Source organism: Colobus angolensis, unplaced genomic scaffold (assembly GCF_000951035.1).
Source record: "Colobus angolensis palliatus isolate OR3802 unplaced genomic scaffold, Cang.pa_1.0 Scaffold30, whole genome shotgun sequence".
In the NCBI taxonomy this organism is placed as follows: domain Eukaryota; kingdom Metazoa; phylum Chordata; class Mammalia; order Primates; family Cercopithecidae; genus Colobus; species Colobus angolensis.
This window is the reverse complement of record NW_012116266.1, coordinates 5,442,071-5,454,786: the sequence shown is the minus strand read 5'-3', so window position 1 is coordinate 5,454,786 and position 12,716 is coordinate 5,442,071. Positions and strand designations below refer to the sequence as shown.

General features: G+C 37.1%; 1 protein-coding gene across 10 annotated transcripts in view; it reads left to right on the top strand.

The window, feature by feature from the left end:
* ABI2 (abl-interactor 2) overlaps positions 1 to 12,716 on the top strand; it is a 126,791-nt gene that overhangs the window by 69,244 nt on the left and 44,831 nt on the right. For 4 of the 10 annotated variants that reach the window (XM_011949912.1, XM_011949910.1, XM_011949911.1 and 1 more), the window contains 4 exons: positions 3,787 to 3,884; positions 7,551 to 7,697; positions 8,463 to 8,587; positions 9,613 to 9,795. In XM_011949912.1, the coding sequence (XP_011805302.1) occupies positions 3,787 to 3,884; positions 7,551 to 7,697; positions 8,463 to 8,587; positions 9,613 to 9,795 (553 nt within the window). The remainder of the gene's footprint in view (positions 1 to 3,786; positions 3,885 to 7,550; positions 7,698 to 8,462; positions 8,588 to 9,612; positions 9,796 to 12,716) is intronic. The other 6 variants (XM_011949917.1, XM_011949915.1, XM_011949918.1 and 3 more) reach the window with 4 other exon arrangements.

The window sequence follows — 12,716 nt, the reverse complement described above, 5'->3', positions numbered from 1 at the left end:
CATAAACCCGGGAGGCGGAGCTTGCAGTGAGCTGAGATCCGGCCACTGCACTCCAGCCTGGGCGACAGAGCAAGACTCCGTCTCAAAAAACAAACAAACAAACAAAAGGCATTAAGTTACAATAATTGGCTTAATGGATGGTGCCAGTTGTAGTGGTCTCCAAGGCCTGGTCATAAAGGAACTGCTTCTACCTCTGGTAGTATTTGCATTCCTTCATCATGGCCCAGTGGGAAAGTGTTTGAGCTGTGGCCATGCATTAACCTTCATCACCTAAATGAAATATTTCTTCTGTTTTGGAGGTTTCTCTCTGGTAGGGAAAAAGTGGGGACTTTTCCAACTTTTCTTTATTGTACCTAATACCTGCTTCACTTAGCTCTTGAGGACCTTTCATTTTATGGAATAAAAAATACATAACGAAATTATCATTGGTATCAGCCACCAGAGTATTGTTCTGATTCCCTAAACTGTTACTATGTGCCTGATGATAGTTCTGCTGTGTTTGTAACTTTAAAAAATATTTCAAGTGTAATTGCTATTATGAAGTGGCTGCAGTATTGCTTTGTTTTCCTTGTCTTGAGTTTATGGTATATGTTCTCTCTCTCACTCTTGCTCTTGTTAAACTCCTCTCCATCAGCACATAGAGATCTCATCTGTTTTGCTACTTGTCAGGAAATGTTTTATCTCTTAAATACTTCCCTCAAAATAGTTTTTTTGGATCAATCATGATGGCTGTCTAGTAAATATATTTTTATTTTTACCAGAATTATTTTAGCTCTGAAATATAGTTTAACTTTATAATATAGATTTTACCTATTATAAAAATTATTTTGTTTGGCATTGATTTCTGTTCTTCCTTTTCTTCAAATTTGATGGCAGTATTTATATTCTGCATAGCATGTTTATTGTTTTACTTAATGTAGAAACATTTTTCACAAGGGAAAACCTGCCTTGAGGAAATGTTGAAAAATTCTTTTAATAGAAAGTTAATGAAATATTAGTGAGGTATAAAATTAGATTGTTTGAACATTCTACAGAGACTTCTGTTTCTTAAGTGACTTAGGTTAGTCATCCAATCCCATTAACCAAATAAATGCAGTCATTTGATGATTCTACAGATCATAAAATGTACCAAGTTATACTAATAGAAATGTCGGTCGGGTGTGGTGGCTCACGCTTGTAATCCCAGCACTTTGGGAGACCTGAGGTCAGGAGTTTGAGACCAGCCTGGCCAAACCCCATCTCTACTAAAAATACAAAAATTAGCTGGGCGTGGTGGCGCACCTGTAATCCCAGCTACTCGGGAGGCTGAGGCAGGAGAATTGCTTGAACCCGGGAGGTGGAGGTTGTAGTGAGCCAAGATCATGCCATTGCACTCCAGCCTGGGCGACAGAGCGAGACTCCCTCTCAAAAAAAAATAAATAAATAAAAACAAAAAATAAAAAAGAAATGTCCACCAGATTTTAATATATAGATTGTTTATTTTATGCTGTTTTTTTTTTTGGGGGGGGAGGTAGGTCTAAAGACTTATAGAAGATACTGCAATTTAAACAAAAACACCTTGCTTACCAAAACCTAAAACAAATAGAAGTTGGAAAGATCTTTTCAAATATTTTAGCTATTCCATGTATAGAATAAAATTCTCTCTTAAATTCCTGCTCCTTTTCCTTCCTGTTTCTAGCAGATTGATGTAGTTTTAGTGTTTGGTTCACTTCTCCCTCATCACTTAAAGTAACTTTGGGTTTTATGTTTTTTAAGGTTGAGCTTAAAGGACTTTGGTTACTACTTTAAAAAAATCTTCTGGTTTCAGAAATTAAGATATGCAGTTTTAAAAGCTATTCATTATTTGTTATATGGCTCCTAAAATTTTCCCCAAATGTGGATTGATTTTTCTTAAAAAAACTTTTTCTGGCGTTTTCATTTTAAGATATGAGTAGTATACCCTCTGCTTATTAATGAGAGGGAGAGCAAGCATAAGTTAATCTTTACTCTTGATAATGTTTGTTTTTATTGTTTAAAAGCAACAACAAAAGGATTACAGATAAATGCTTCACTTTAAAATATTGACATTTCAAAGGTATCATTTGTCATTAAAGATTGTTTTAACATCACACACAACTTGTTCACTGGGCTATTCATTTGAAGAATTTGTTTCTTGAGATAGTATTTCTTGCCTATTCAAATAACAAGTAGTATTTTAGGATTTTAAAAAATTCCACTTAAGCCAGGGTTGGTTTTGATAGCCTCACTTTTCTGTATACAATTATGATTTGCTTTCTGAAAATTTATATTCTGAAATTACAGTTATGAATGTATTCTGATTTCAATGGTATAATGTCTTGCAATTTTATTTAGGAAGTATAATTTGACTAGTCTAGCCACGTTATTTTTAGAAAAGTTGAGGTCCTTTTTAAAAATACATTTCGAAGATGGCAATTCAAATATTATTTGAGTATTAGGGTCTTAAAATAGGATCAGATATGAACCTGTGTGGTGAACACTAACCCATTGGTAGTCTCTTGAGACTGCATTTGAACTACACTTGTGAGTAACTTTTCTTAGCTTTTTGAGATAGCCAGGGCTTTCTGTGTAAGTGCTGACATACTCCTTTGGTGACCTCCATTGTTCCCAGATTACCCATCTTTCCCACACTTGCATTTTCAGTTGGAGATAGAATAGTGAGTGGAGTTACGGTCCAGCTCTGACTTAGAGCTATGTTACATCTTTCTCATGCCTGAATTCACCTTCAGTTTGGGCCTGAGTGGGTTCAATTTCCGTTGGAACTAGGATATTGCCTGTGGCCCTTGTGCTGCTCCCAGTTGAATGGGATACTTCAGCCTTAACTTTCTGGTTCAGATGTTTAGGAACCTGGCTTGAACTTCTAGCAGTTTTCAGGTAGGTGATTCCCTCATAAGAAGATACTAACTAAATCTGACTTATAGGACTGGCCCACAATTTTAAAAACTAAAATTTTCTGTGTATATTATATGATTTATCTTTATATTCTCTAGTTATAGTGGATCATATGCATAGTTGCATATTTTTATTTGGGAAATATTTTCCTTATAAGCTTGCTATCTAAAGAAAGTTACTGGCTGGGTGCAGTGGCTCACGCCTGTAATCCTAGCACTTTGGGAGGCTGAGGCTGGCGAATTGCCTGAGCTCAAGAGTTTTGAGATCAGCCTGGGCAACACGGGGAAACCCCGTCTCTACTAAAATACAAGAAATTAGCCGGGTGTAGTGCCTTGCACCTGTAGTCCCAGCTACTTGGGAGGCTGAGGCAGGAGAATTGCTTGAACCTGGGAGGCAGAGGTTGCAATGAGCCAAGATCGTGCCACTGCACTCCAACCTGGGTGACAGAGTGAGACTCCGTCTCAGAAAAAAAAGAAAAGAAAGTTATCTTTAAAAATAAGGAATTGCTTAAAAGCATGATTGTTTTTGATTGAGTTACTCTTTATTAAAACTAAAATTTTGTAGTTATTCTATTTAATTTTAATTGAATGTAATATCAAATAGTCTAACCAGTGATCTGTTGGTGTGATGGCCTAATGGCAAATAAAGTCTTTGCGTACAAGTTTATAATGATTTGAAAATCTCACGTTAGGAAGAGTCCTTTGAGTACAACTGTAGAATAATAGTAGAGTAGAAATTGCATATGAAATGCATGGCCTCTAATTTTTTCCCTGTATTTAAACCTTCCCCTCCTTTGTTACGTAGTGTAGCATTATTTCCCAAAAGTGCCACTTTATTTCACTGCATACAAGTTGAGTTTTCCTTAAAATTTTTTAGGTGAGTACCCAGAACATGAAGATGGGTGGGCTGCCGCGTACCACACCTCCAACTCAGAAGCCCCCTAGTCCCCCTATGTCAGGGAAAGGGACACTTGGGTGAGTATATAACTAAGTAGTAATTGAAAACCATTTCATGTAGTATTGTTTAGAAAGGAATATAATATACAACATATATTTAAATTATTTTTTGAGTATTTGAAGAGAGAACATTTTCTTTGTAGGATTATTGTGTGTATAACTTTCTCTTGGGAAACACATTTTTATACTTCAAAAAGATTCTTTTAGAAATTGTTTTTCTAGTGAATTTAAAATTTGAGATAAAATCCTAGCCCAAGTTCATGATTTATTGTAAATTGCAGTCTAATTTTAATTCCTTTTCTTTCAGAAAATTTATATAGTCTTTTATATTACAGTTTAACTCCAACTATCCATTTTAAGCTGTGTAGATTATAAAATTCTGTAAAACTTACAAGAATACTGAGCTTTAGGCTAGGTGTGGTGGCTCATGCCTGTAATCCAAACACTTTGAGAGACGGAAGTGAGCAGATCACTTGAGCCCAGGAGTTTAAGACCGTCCTGGGCAACATGGTGAAACCCTGTCTCTACGAAAAATACAAAAATAAGCTGGGTATGGTGGCGCATGCACTTGTAGCCCCAGCTACTCGCGAGGCTGAGACAGGAGGATCACCTGAGCCCAGGAGGTTGAGGCTGCAGTGAGCCGTGATCATACCACTGTGCTGCAGCCTCGGTGGCACAGTGAGACCCTGTCTCAAAAAAAAAAAAAAAAAGAAGAAGAAGAAGACTATGGAGCTTTATTTTGGTCCTACAGAGTTGGGCTCTAGATTTGACATTTGGCAAAAATGACCAATTAATGGAAAAGCTTGACTTTTTTTCTTCTAGAGCATCGTATTATCAACTTGGCTTATTGTGATTGAGATTTATGATTAGGTTGGCATAGTATAGCCCAGAAGCCAGATGATTAAAATTCTGTTTCAGCTGTGCTGTGACTTTATAGTTCCTGCATAGTCAGCTGCCGAGAATTCAGTTTTTTCATCTGTAAAAGGGGGGGTAATATTTGTCCTCTATCAACTTTTCAGGGTCACTGTACCACAAATTGGATTTTAAAAAATGTATAAGACAAAGACAAAATGTTTTGACAACCATTGGCTTTATGATATATGCTAAACAAGTTTTTAATTGACAGTCTTGTTTTTGGCTCCCTCACTACTACCACCACCACCATCACTACCACCACCACCACCACCACCACCAGCAGCAGCAGCAGCAGCAACAACAACAACAAAACAACCACAAACCTTCAAAAAACCAAAACCCAGTCAAGCACTGTGGATCAGGATAGGACAAACTGATTTGAGATACAGTGGAGGATAGTGCTGAAAGAGGGATAATAGGACAGTAGGAGACCAAAGAATAAAAATAAATTCCAGCCAGGAATAGGATGACTTTATTAGGGGTAGACGAAATAATTCTGCTTAGAGAGAGAGAAAATCTAGTGGATCAAATAAGATTTAAACTTCAAGGTACAATGTAGATGGCATAGTAGTGTATAATGGTGCCAGGGGTAAGGGTAGAGAGATGAAGAGGAACTCTGTTTTTATTTTCCTATGGAAGCATTTACATTTGTATCATGTGTAGTGCCTTATGGATTTTGTTGGGTTTTAAATCAAAATTGTTAGTAAGATAAGCTACTTAGTCCCTAGAAAGTCCCTAGAAAAATGCAACTTTGTGTTCTCAAGTTTTGAAGATTTGCTCATATACCAGTGTTTGTTTTCCTTGTATATTAGTAGTGGTTCTGCAGGATCCTTGGGGACCACAGTTGCTGAGACCCACTCTGCTAGTTGATGGCTCTAACCTATTTTTCCACATAGTCTTTGCCTTGTCACCACATTTTGTTCATTTGCTTTTTTTAAAAAAAAATCTTTTTGTCATTGCCTTCACTCTATAGTTCTCAGTTATCAAAGAATTTTTACTTGGATGCAACAGAACTTGTTATTTTTTTGAGACAGTCTTACTGGAGTGCGGTGGTGCAATATTGACTCACTACAACCTCTGCCTCCTGTGCCCAGGCAATTCTCTTGCCCCCGGGCAATTCTCCTGCCTCAGCCTACTGAGTAGCTGCGATTACAGGTGTATGCCACCATTCCCAGCTAATTTTTGTATTTTTAGTACAGATGGGGTTTCGCCGTGTTGGCCTGGCTGATCTCAAACTCCTGAGCTCAGGTGCTCTGCCCGCCTTGGCCTCCCAAAGTGCTGGGATTACAGGCATGAGCCACTGCACCCGGCCACAACAAAGCATTTTTATTGCCTAGGAAAAATTGTCTGAAAATTAGATGTTGGAGAAATTAATGTTTCCCATTTTATTTTTAATAATTGCATTATAATTTAAGAGATGCTGGAACTTCCTTTTAGTATTTTAAATCCAAAGTCCTGACATTACTTTTTCCTCTTTTGACCCAAGATTTCATCCAGTGTCCCTTATTTTATTTTTAATTACCAATGTATATACTTATGTAAGGAGACTTTGAAGGGTAGTAGAGTAAATTGCAAAGTGATTTCATCCAAAATCAGTGATCCATAACTTGAGTGCCCCAGGAGAGCAATAGTTAAAGGAACTCTGGGATCCATATATAAGTCAGTAGAGCAACATCATTTCAGGAAAAGAAAGCTTTTTAATTTTCACATCTTGATCAGTTCTTATTCTTTTAGTGACCAAGATCTCATCTAAAATATGTCAATTGACTGTTTATCTTAAAGAATTTGGAAACCTAAGTAGAAATGAGAACTAATTTAATAATCACTAATTTCCCCATTCTGTGAATCAAAGAAATCAAACTTACAGGTATTTTCTCTACCTCAGTGCAAAATGTGATGGTCATAGTACCATAATCTGTTCAGATTACTTCAGGTAAATCTCTCATTTTCCAAGCACTAAGTTCTTTTCCTCACTGTCATATTTCCTTTCTTCCTCTTTTCATCCTCCTTATGAGGAAATTTTGGGAAAAGGTGGGAAATATGTGTTAATAAAATCCAGTCTGATTTGTATTTTACAGTTCAAAGTAAATAATATAGAAAGGCTGTTGTGGTGGTCATTCGCTTCCCCCCACCTTTGTAAATGTTGAACTCTGAGGAGGGAAAAGAGATCAAGGTGAAAGTTGAGGGAGAAAGTGAGAATGGAAGATGAGATTAAAGTGTGTATTTTTGTATACAGATGTACTTTAATTTCTGTGTGTTTGGTATATAGAAAGGGAAATGAGTTATTATGGCTAGTAGTGATCATCAGTGTGGGGGTTATGGATCCGAAATCTAGATTTGTGGTTCCTGTCTTTGAATATCTTTGGTTAGGGAGAGAAGAGAGAGGAGAATAATTAGTGCATTCATGAAGTACAGTTGGGAAACTTCAATATGATACTAAAAAAAAGAATTCCAACTCTTCTAAGAAGAGAGTAGGGTCTGGGAAACATTGGCTTAAATGGTAGAGAACCTTTGTGCTCTTTGAGAATAAATGAACAAAATTGCATTAGCACAGGGAAATGAGGTTGGAGACTGAAAAATAACAATATTCACCAAAACCATAATGGTGGAGAAGTGATACATTAGTAAAGACTGAAATTGGTAGCTGGGTTATGTTAAAACACATTTCCTATCTCTGATTACAAATTGTATCTCACTGCTGGCAACTCTTTGAATTTATTGTGCCGAAACTTGCTTAATCATACAATACATACGCTCTTCTTTTTGTAGGCGGCACTCCCCCTATCGCACACTGGAGCCAGTGCGTCCTCCAGTGGTACCAAATGATTACGTACCTAGCCCAACCCGTAATATGGCTCCCTCGCAGCAGAGCCCTGTGAGGACAGCTTCTGTGAATCAAAGAAATCGAACTTACAGGTATTTTCTCTACCTCAGTGCAAAATGTGATGGTCGTAGTACCATAATCTGTTCAGATTACTTCAGGTAAATCTCTCATTTTCCAAGCACTAAGTTCTTTTCCTCACTCTCCTCTCCCAAACCTCATCTGATTTCACCTCTCTCTCCTCATGTTCTGATGCAACTTTGAGCAGTCAGGAAGTTGATAAAGAACAGACATCTCAAAGTGCAGACTTCTCTCCAAGTTTTAAGAGTTCAGTTGATCTGGAAAAAAAATTATGGACCAAATGTGGGAAATGTCAGGTTGTTTTTTTGGTGGAACTTTACAGATGAAAAACTATACATAATAAAACATTAATATGGGATAGTACATCAAAATATGATTGTGAATTAAAATTACTCAAATCTGTTTAGGAAGATGTTTTTATTATAAAAGAAGTTTCTTCAGATGGGCATTAAACTGGAATAAGGCAATATTTATTGTTTTAATGTGTTAAACCTCAACATTTATCACTTATATTTCTGGATAATTTTTTCAAAATGTCAAAACAAGCTTATTGAACTCAGTTTTTCCCTCAACTTTATTAAGAAATACACACACACACACACACACACATTTTTTTTAACCTGTCACTGACTTGGAGCTCAAGGAAATTTTTTTTTTGAAGTGGAACGCTTTTGAATTACCTTTATTGTAGCTACATTCATCTCAGAAAATGTTGGGAAGTGCTGATGATCTCTTACTGTTTATAAATACTCATGTTTTGGTGGCTCTTATTTCTTTAGCAGCAGTGGGAGTAGTGGAGGGAGCCACCCAAGTAGTCGGAGCAGCAGTCGAGAGAACAGTGGAAGTGGTAGTGTGGGGGTTCCTATTGCTGTTCCTACTCCATCTCCTCCCAGTGTCTTTCCAGGTAAAACATTCATGGTGCCTCATCTTCACTTTTCCTTTCTGAATTTGATTCAATTTGTGATTTAATTATGGTGGGCTTTCTTCATAATCAGGATTTTTTTTTTCTTTAGGAATCATAAATATTGGGAAGTCTTTATATATTTGTTATTTGTAATCTAGTGATTTGTAAGTGTTTGCTCAGTTTGCACTTCTCTTTCTGCCTTTGGTGATGTGGCTCAGTTGCTGCTTTGAGGTTTCAGATCACACTTTGTTATGAGTTACAAGTTTAATTCCAGCTAGTGTTAGGACAGTGCAGTCTTCGGACACAGTGGGAACTCAGTGTGAGAATCATATTAGTAACAGAAGATTGGGCAGATAATGAAAAGTAGTTTTGACAGTTAAATTTAGTGGACGTATTGGAATTTAGTAGTCTCTGAAAATGTTACCCTCTTTTCTCTGAAACCGAAAAATTGCTTATTTGATTCGAGGAGATACACACTTAAAACTTAGTTTTAAAAACATGACACAAAATACATTAATACAGTGTTACATACTTAATTACTTATAGTAACAAGTAGATAATGCCTTTTACAAATTGTAAAGATTTGTGTTTTAAAAAAACTCTTTTTTTTTTTTTGCCTGATATCTGGAATATGTCTATTTTCTGATTTGTATAATTCAAAATGGAAAACTGTTGCTTTTTAGTGTATTATGTTAGTTTTGTATACTATATATGGAATGTTATGCTAGAAATAACAATATGAAGGGAACACTTTTCTTCTGGAGTAGTGCTTTCAAATAAAAAGGAATGTTTGTTTTTAATGAATTGAAAAAATCTGTACATTATCCTGAGTGTCTTGAATTATTTGCTGCTTATATAGAAATCCTTTAACATAAGTTTTATTCTTTTTTTCAACTCTGTTCTTTTGGTTAGTGTTAAGCACTGAATATCTAGAATATCTAACATTAAATACTCTAATACCTTTTCTAATCCTGCCTCATATGATTGCCTCATTAATGCTGCCTGTTACTCCTCTTTCCCCTCAGCCCCTGCTGGCTCTGCTGGCACTCCTCCCCTTCCTGCTACTTCTGCATCTGCCCCTGCCCCTCTTGTTCCTGCTACTGTCCCTTCCTCCACTGCCCCAGACGCTGCTGCTGGGGGTGCCCAGACCCTTGCTGATGGCTTCACTTCTCCAACTCCCCCTGTTGTTTCTTCCACTCCCCCTACAGGTAAGTATTTGCTTATTAATTGGCAGGCAGATCCAGTCATCTGGCTATTCTCTTACTTACACCTTTGATTTTTGTTGTTTTTGGTTTGATTATACTTTTTATTAAAAAAAAAATAAGAATAATGTACTAACTAGAAAGTCTGTGACCAGAGATTAGCATTTCCTGAGAAAATTGAGGTAAAGTTTCTCATACATTTTTCCAATAGGGTAGTATAAATTTATGTTCTTTTATTGCTTGAATTTCATTTATTAGAGATTTTTAAGTTTAATATGGAGCTATCTTATATACAGTTTTTGGAAATTGTCGTTAGAAATATTTCTATTACAGGTTAAATGGTTAACAAAAGTCTATTACAATAATTCTAAGGTATATTTTATAGGAAATATTTGGTACAACAAATGGAAAGCCTCTGTAAGTCTGTTTTTAACAGAATCTGTTGCTTATTATAGCAGCATTGGAAACTCATAGACAATGTACTTGTAAAGAATTTCAGGTTTATTTAAGTTGGCTAGTGTTTTAAAATTGCAATCTAAAATCTGTTTTGATTGGGGAGGAGATGGACTCAATTGCTACAAAATGTATTTGTACAGTTAATGATGCTGGCTAGTAAACAGGTTCTTATCTGCTATAAAATATATGTGTTTGGACATATATCACTGTATTAGTCTGTTCTCACAATGCTGTAAATACCTGAGACAGGGTAATTTATGCAGAAAAGAGGTTTAATTGGCTACCGGTTCTTCAGGTTATACAGGAATCATGATACTGGTATCTGCTCGGCTTCTGAGGAGGCCTCAGAAAACTTACACTCATGGCCTAAAGCAGATGGGAAGCACACTGGTCACATGGCCAGAGTAGGAGCAAGAGGACAAAGGGGGAGGTGCTACACACTTTTTTTTTTTTGAGACGGAGTCTCGCTCTGTCGCCCAGGCTGGAGTGCAGTGGCCGGATCTCAGCTCACTGCAAGCTCTGCCTCCCGGGTTTACGCCATTCTCCTGCCTCAGCCTTCTGAGTAGCTGGGACTACAGGCGCCCACCACCTTGCCCGGCTACTTTTTTGTATTTTTTAGTAGAGACGGGGTTTCACCGTATTAGCCAGGATGGTCTTGATCTCCTGACCTCGTGATCTGCCTGTCTCGGCCTCCCAAAGTGCTGGGATTACAGGTTTGAGCCACCGCGCCCGGCCGCTACACACTTTTAAACAACCAGATATCATTATTGCAAGAACAGCTCCGAGGGGGATGGTGCTAAACCATGAGAAACTACCCTTGTGATCCATTCACCTCCCCCCAAGCCCCACCTCCAACGTTGGGGATTACAGTTCAACATGAGATTTGGGCAGGGACACAGATTCAAAGCATATCAATCACTGTAGTGTTCCACTTGCCAGTAAAGAGCTTCATAGCATTTATATTCAGCTTTGCTGTTATACATGTTAAACATATGTAAGATCTTTACATGTTTTAAAAGACACTTTTAGCCAAAGTGGGTTTTGGATGGTGTCGTGTGCGATTCCTTCTATATGACTTTTAAAGAAAAGCTTTCTGCAGTAGATAAATGTAAACATGGGCTGTTTTTTGATACAGATACAACTGTTAGGCCAAACTAACTGGTTAAATATAGGAATCTCCTTGTGCTCCGGCTTTGATAAAGAATGCATCAGAAAGGACAAATCACCCCCAACTGAGAGTCTGTGTTTTAGTAATTAAATATTAGTCGAATAACAGGTGTCTGGCTCAGTGTTCACTAAATAAACGTTTGTTGTGTGAGGGGATAATTAACTGTGGTTTTTGAAACAAAAAGCAAGGTAAATGCCTTTTAATAATTTACATCAGGGTAGTCTCTTTTATATAGTATCTGAGTTACCAAGCAATTTTTTTTCTTTTTACTAAGGTGTAACTTATGTACAGTAAAATTCACCCTGTATACCATGTATGTGAGTTTTGACAAAGGTGTACTGACACGTAATTGCCACCACAATCAAGATATAGAACAGTCCTATCATCACAAAAATTTCCTCCATGCCCCCTTTTCATAGTCAGTCCTTCCCCTCCACTCCCAGCTCCTGGTAAGCCCTTGATGTGTTTTTTTGTCTCTAAAGTTGTGCCTTTTTAAGAATAACACATAAATGAAAGCATATGGTATGTAGCTTTTTTGATCTGTTGTTTTGGCCAGATGCATTTGAGAATTACCCATGTTGTTGCATGTTTAAGTATTTCATTACATTTTATTGCTTAGTAGTGTTGTATGGGGATGTACCACAATTTGTCTATCCCTTTCTCAGAGGACATTTAGATTTTTCCAGTTTTGAGTGCTTATGAATAAAGTTGCCATAAACATGTACATACAGGTTTTTTTTGTGCACTTAGATTTTTATTTCATTCAGATAAATACCTAGGGAATAGAATTGCTGGGTTATATTATAAGTAAATTTTTAACTTTATAAGAAACTGGCAAGTTGTTTTCCAAAATGGCTGTATAATGACTAATGATATTGAACATTTTTTTCATGTGCTTATTTGCCATGTGTATATCCTCTTTGGTGAAATATCTGTTCAAATGTTTTGCTCCTTCTCACCTTTTTAATAAGGTTTTTTTTCTTATTGAGTTCTTTTACTTTCTAAATATATGTCTTTTATAGATTATGAGTTACAAATGTTTTCTTCCATTTTGTGATTCATTTGCTTATTTTCTATTTTTTTTGGCGGGGGCGGGGGTGGGGGCGGCGGAAGGACAAAGTTTCACTCTTGGCGTCCAGGCTGCAGTGCAGTGGCGTGATCTCGGCTCACCGCAACCTCCACCTCGCAGGTTCAAGCGACTCTCCTGCCCAGCCTCCCAAGTAGCTGGGATTACAGGTGCCTGCCACCATGCCCAGCTAATTTTTGTATTTTTAGTAGGGACGGGGTTTCACCATGTTGGCCA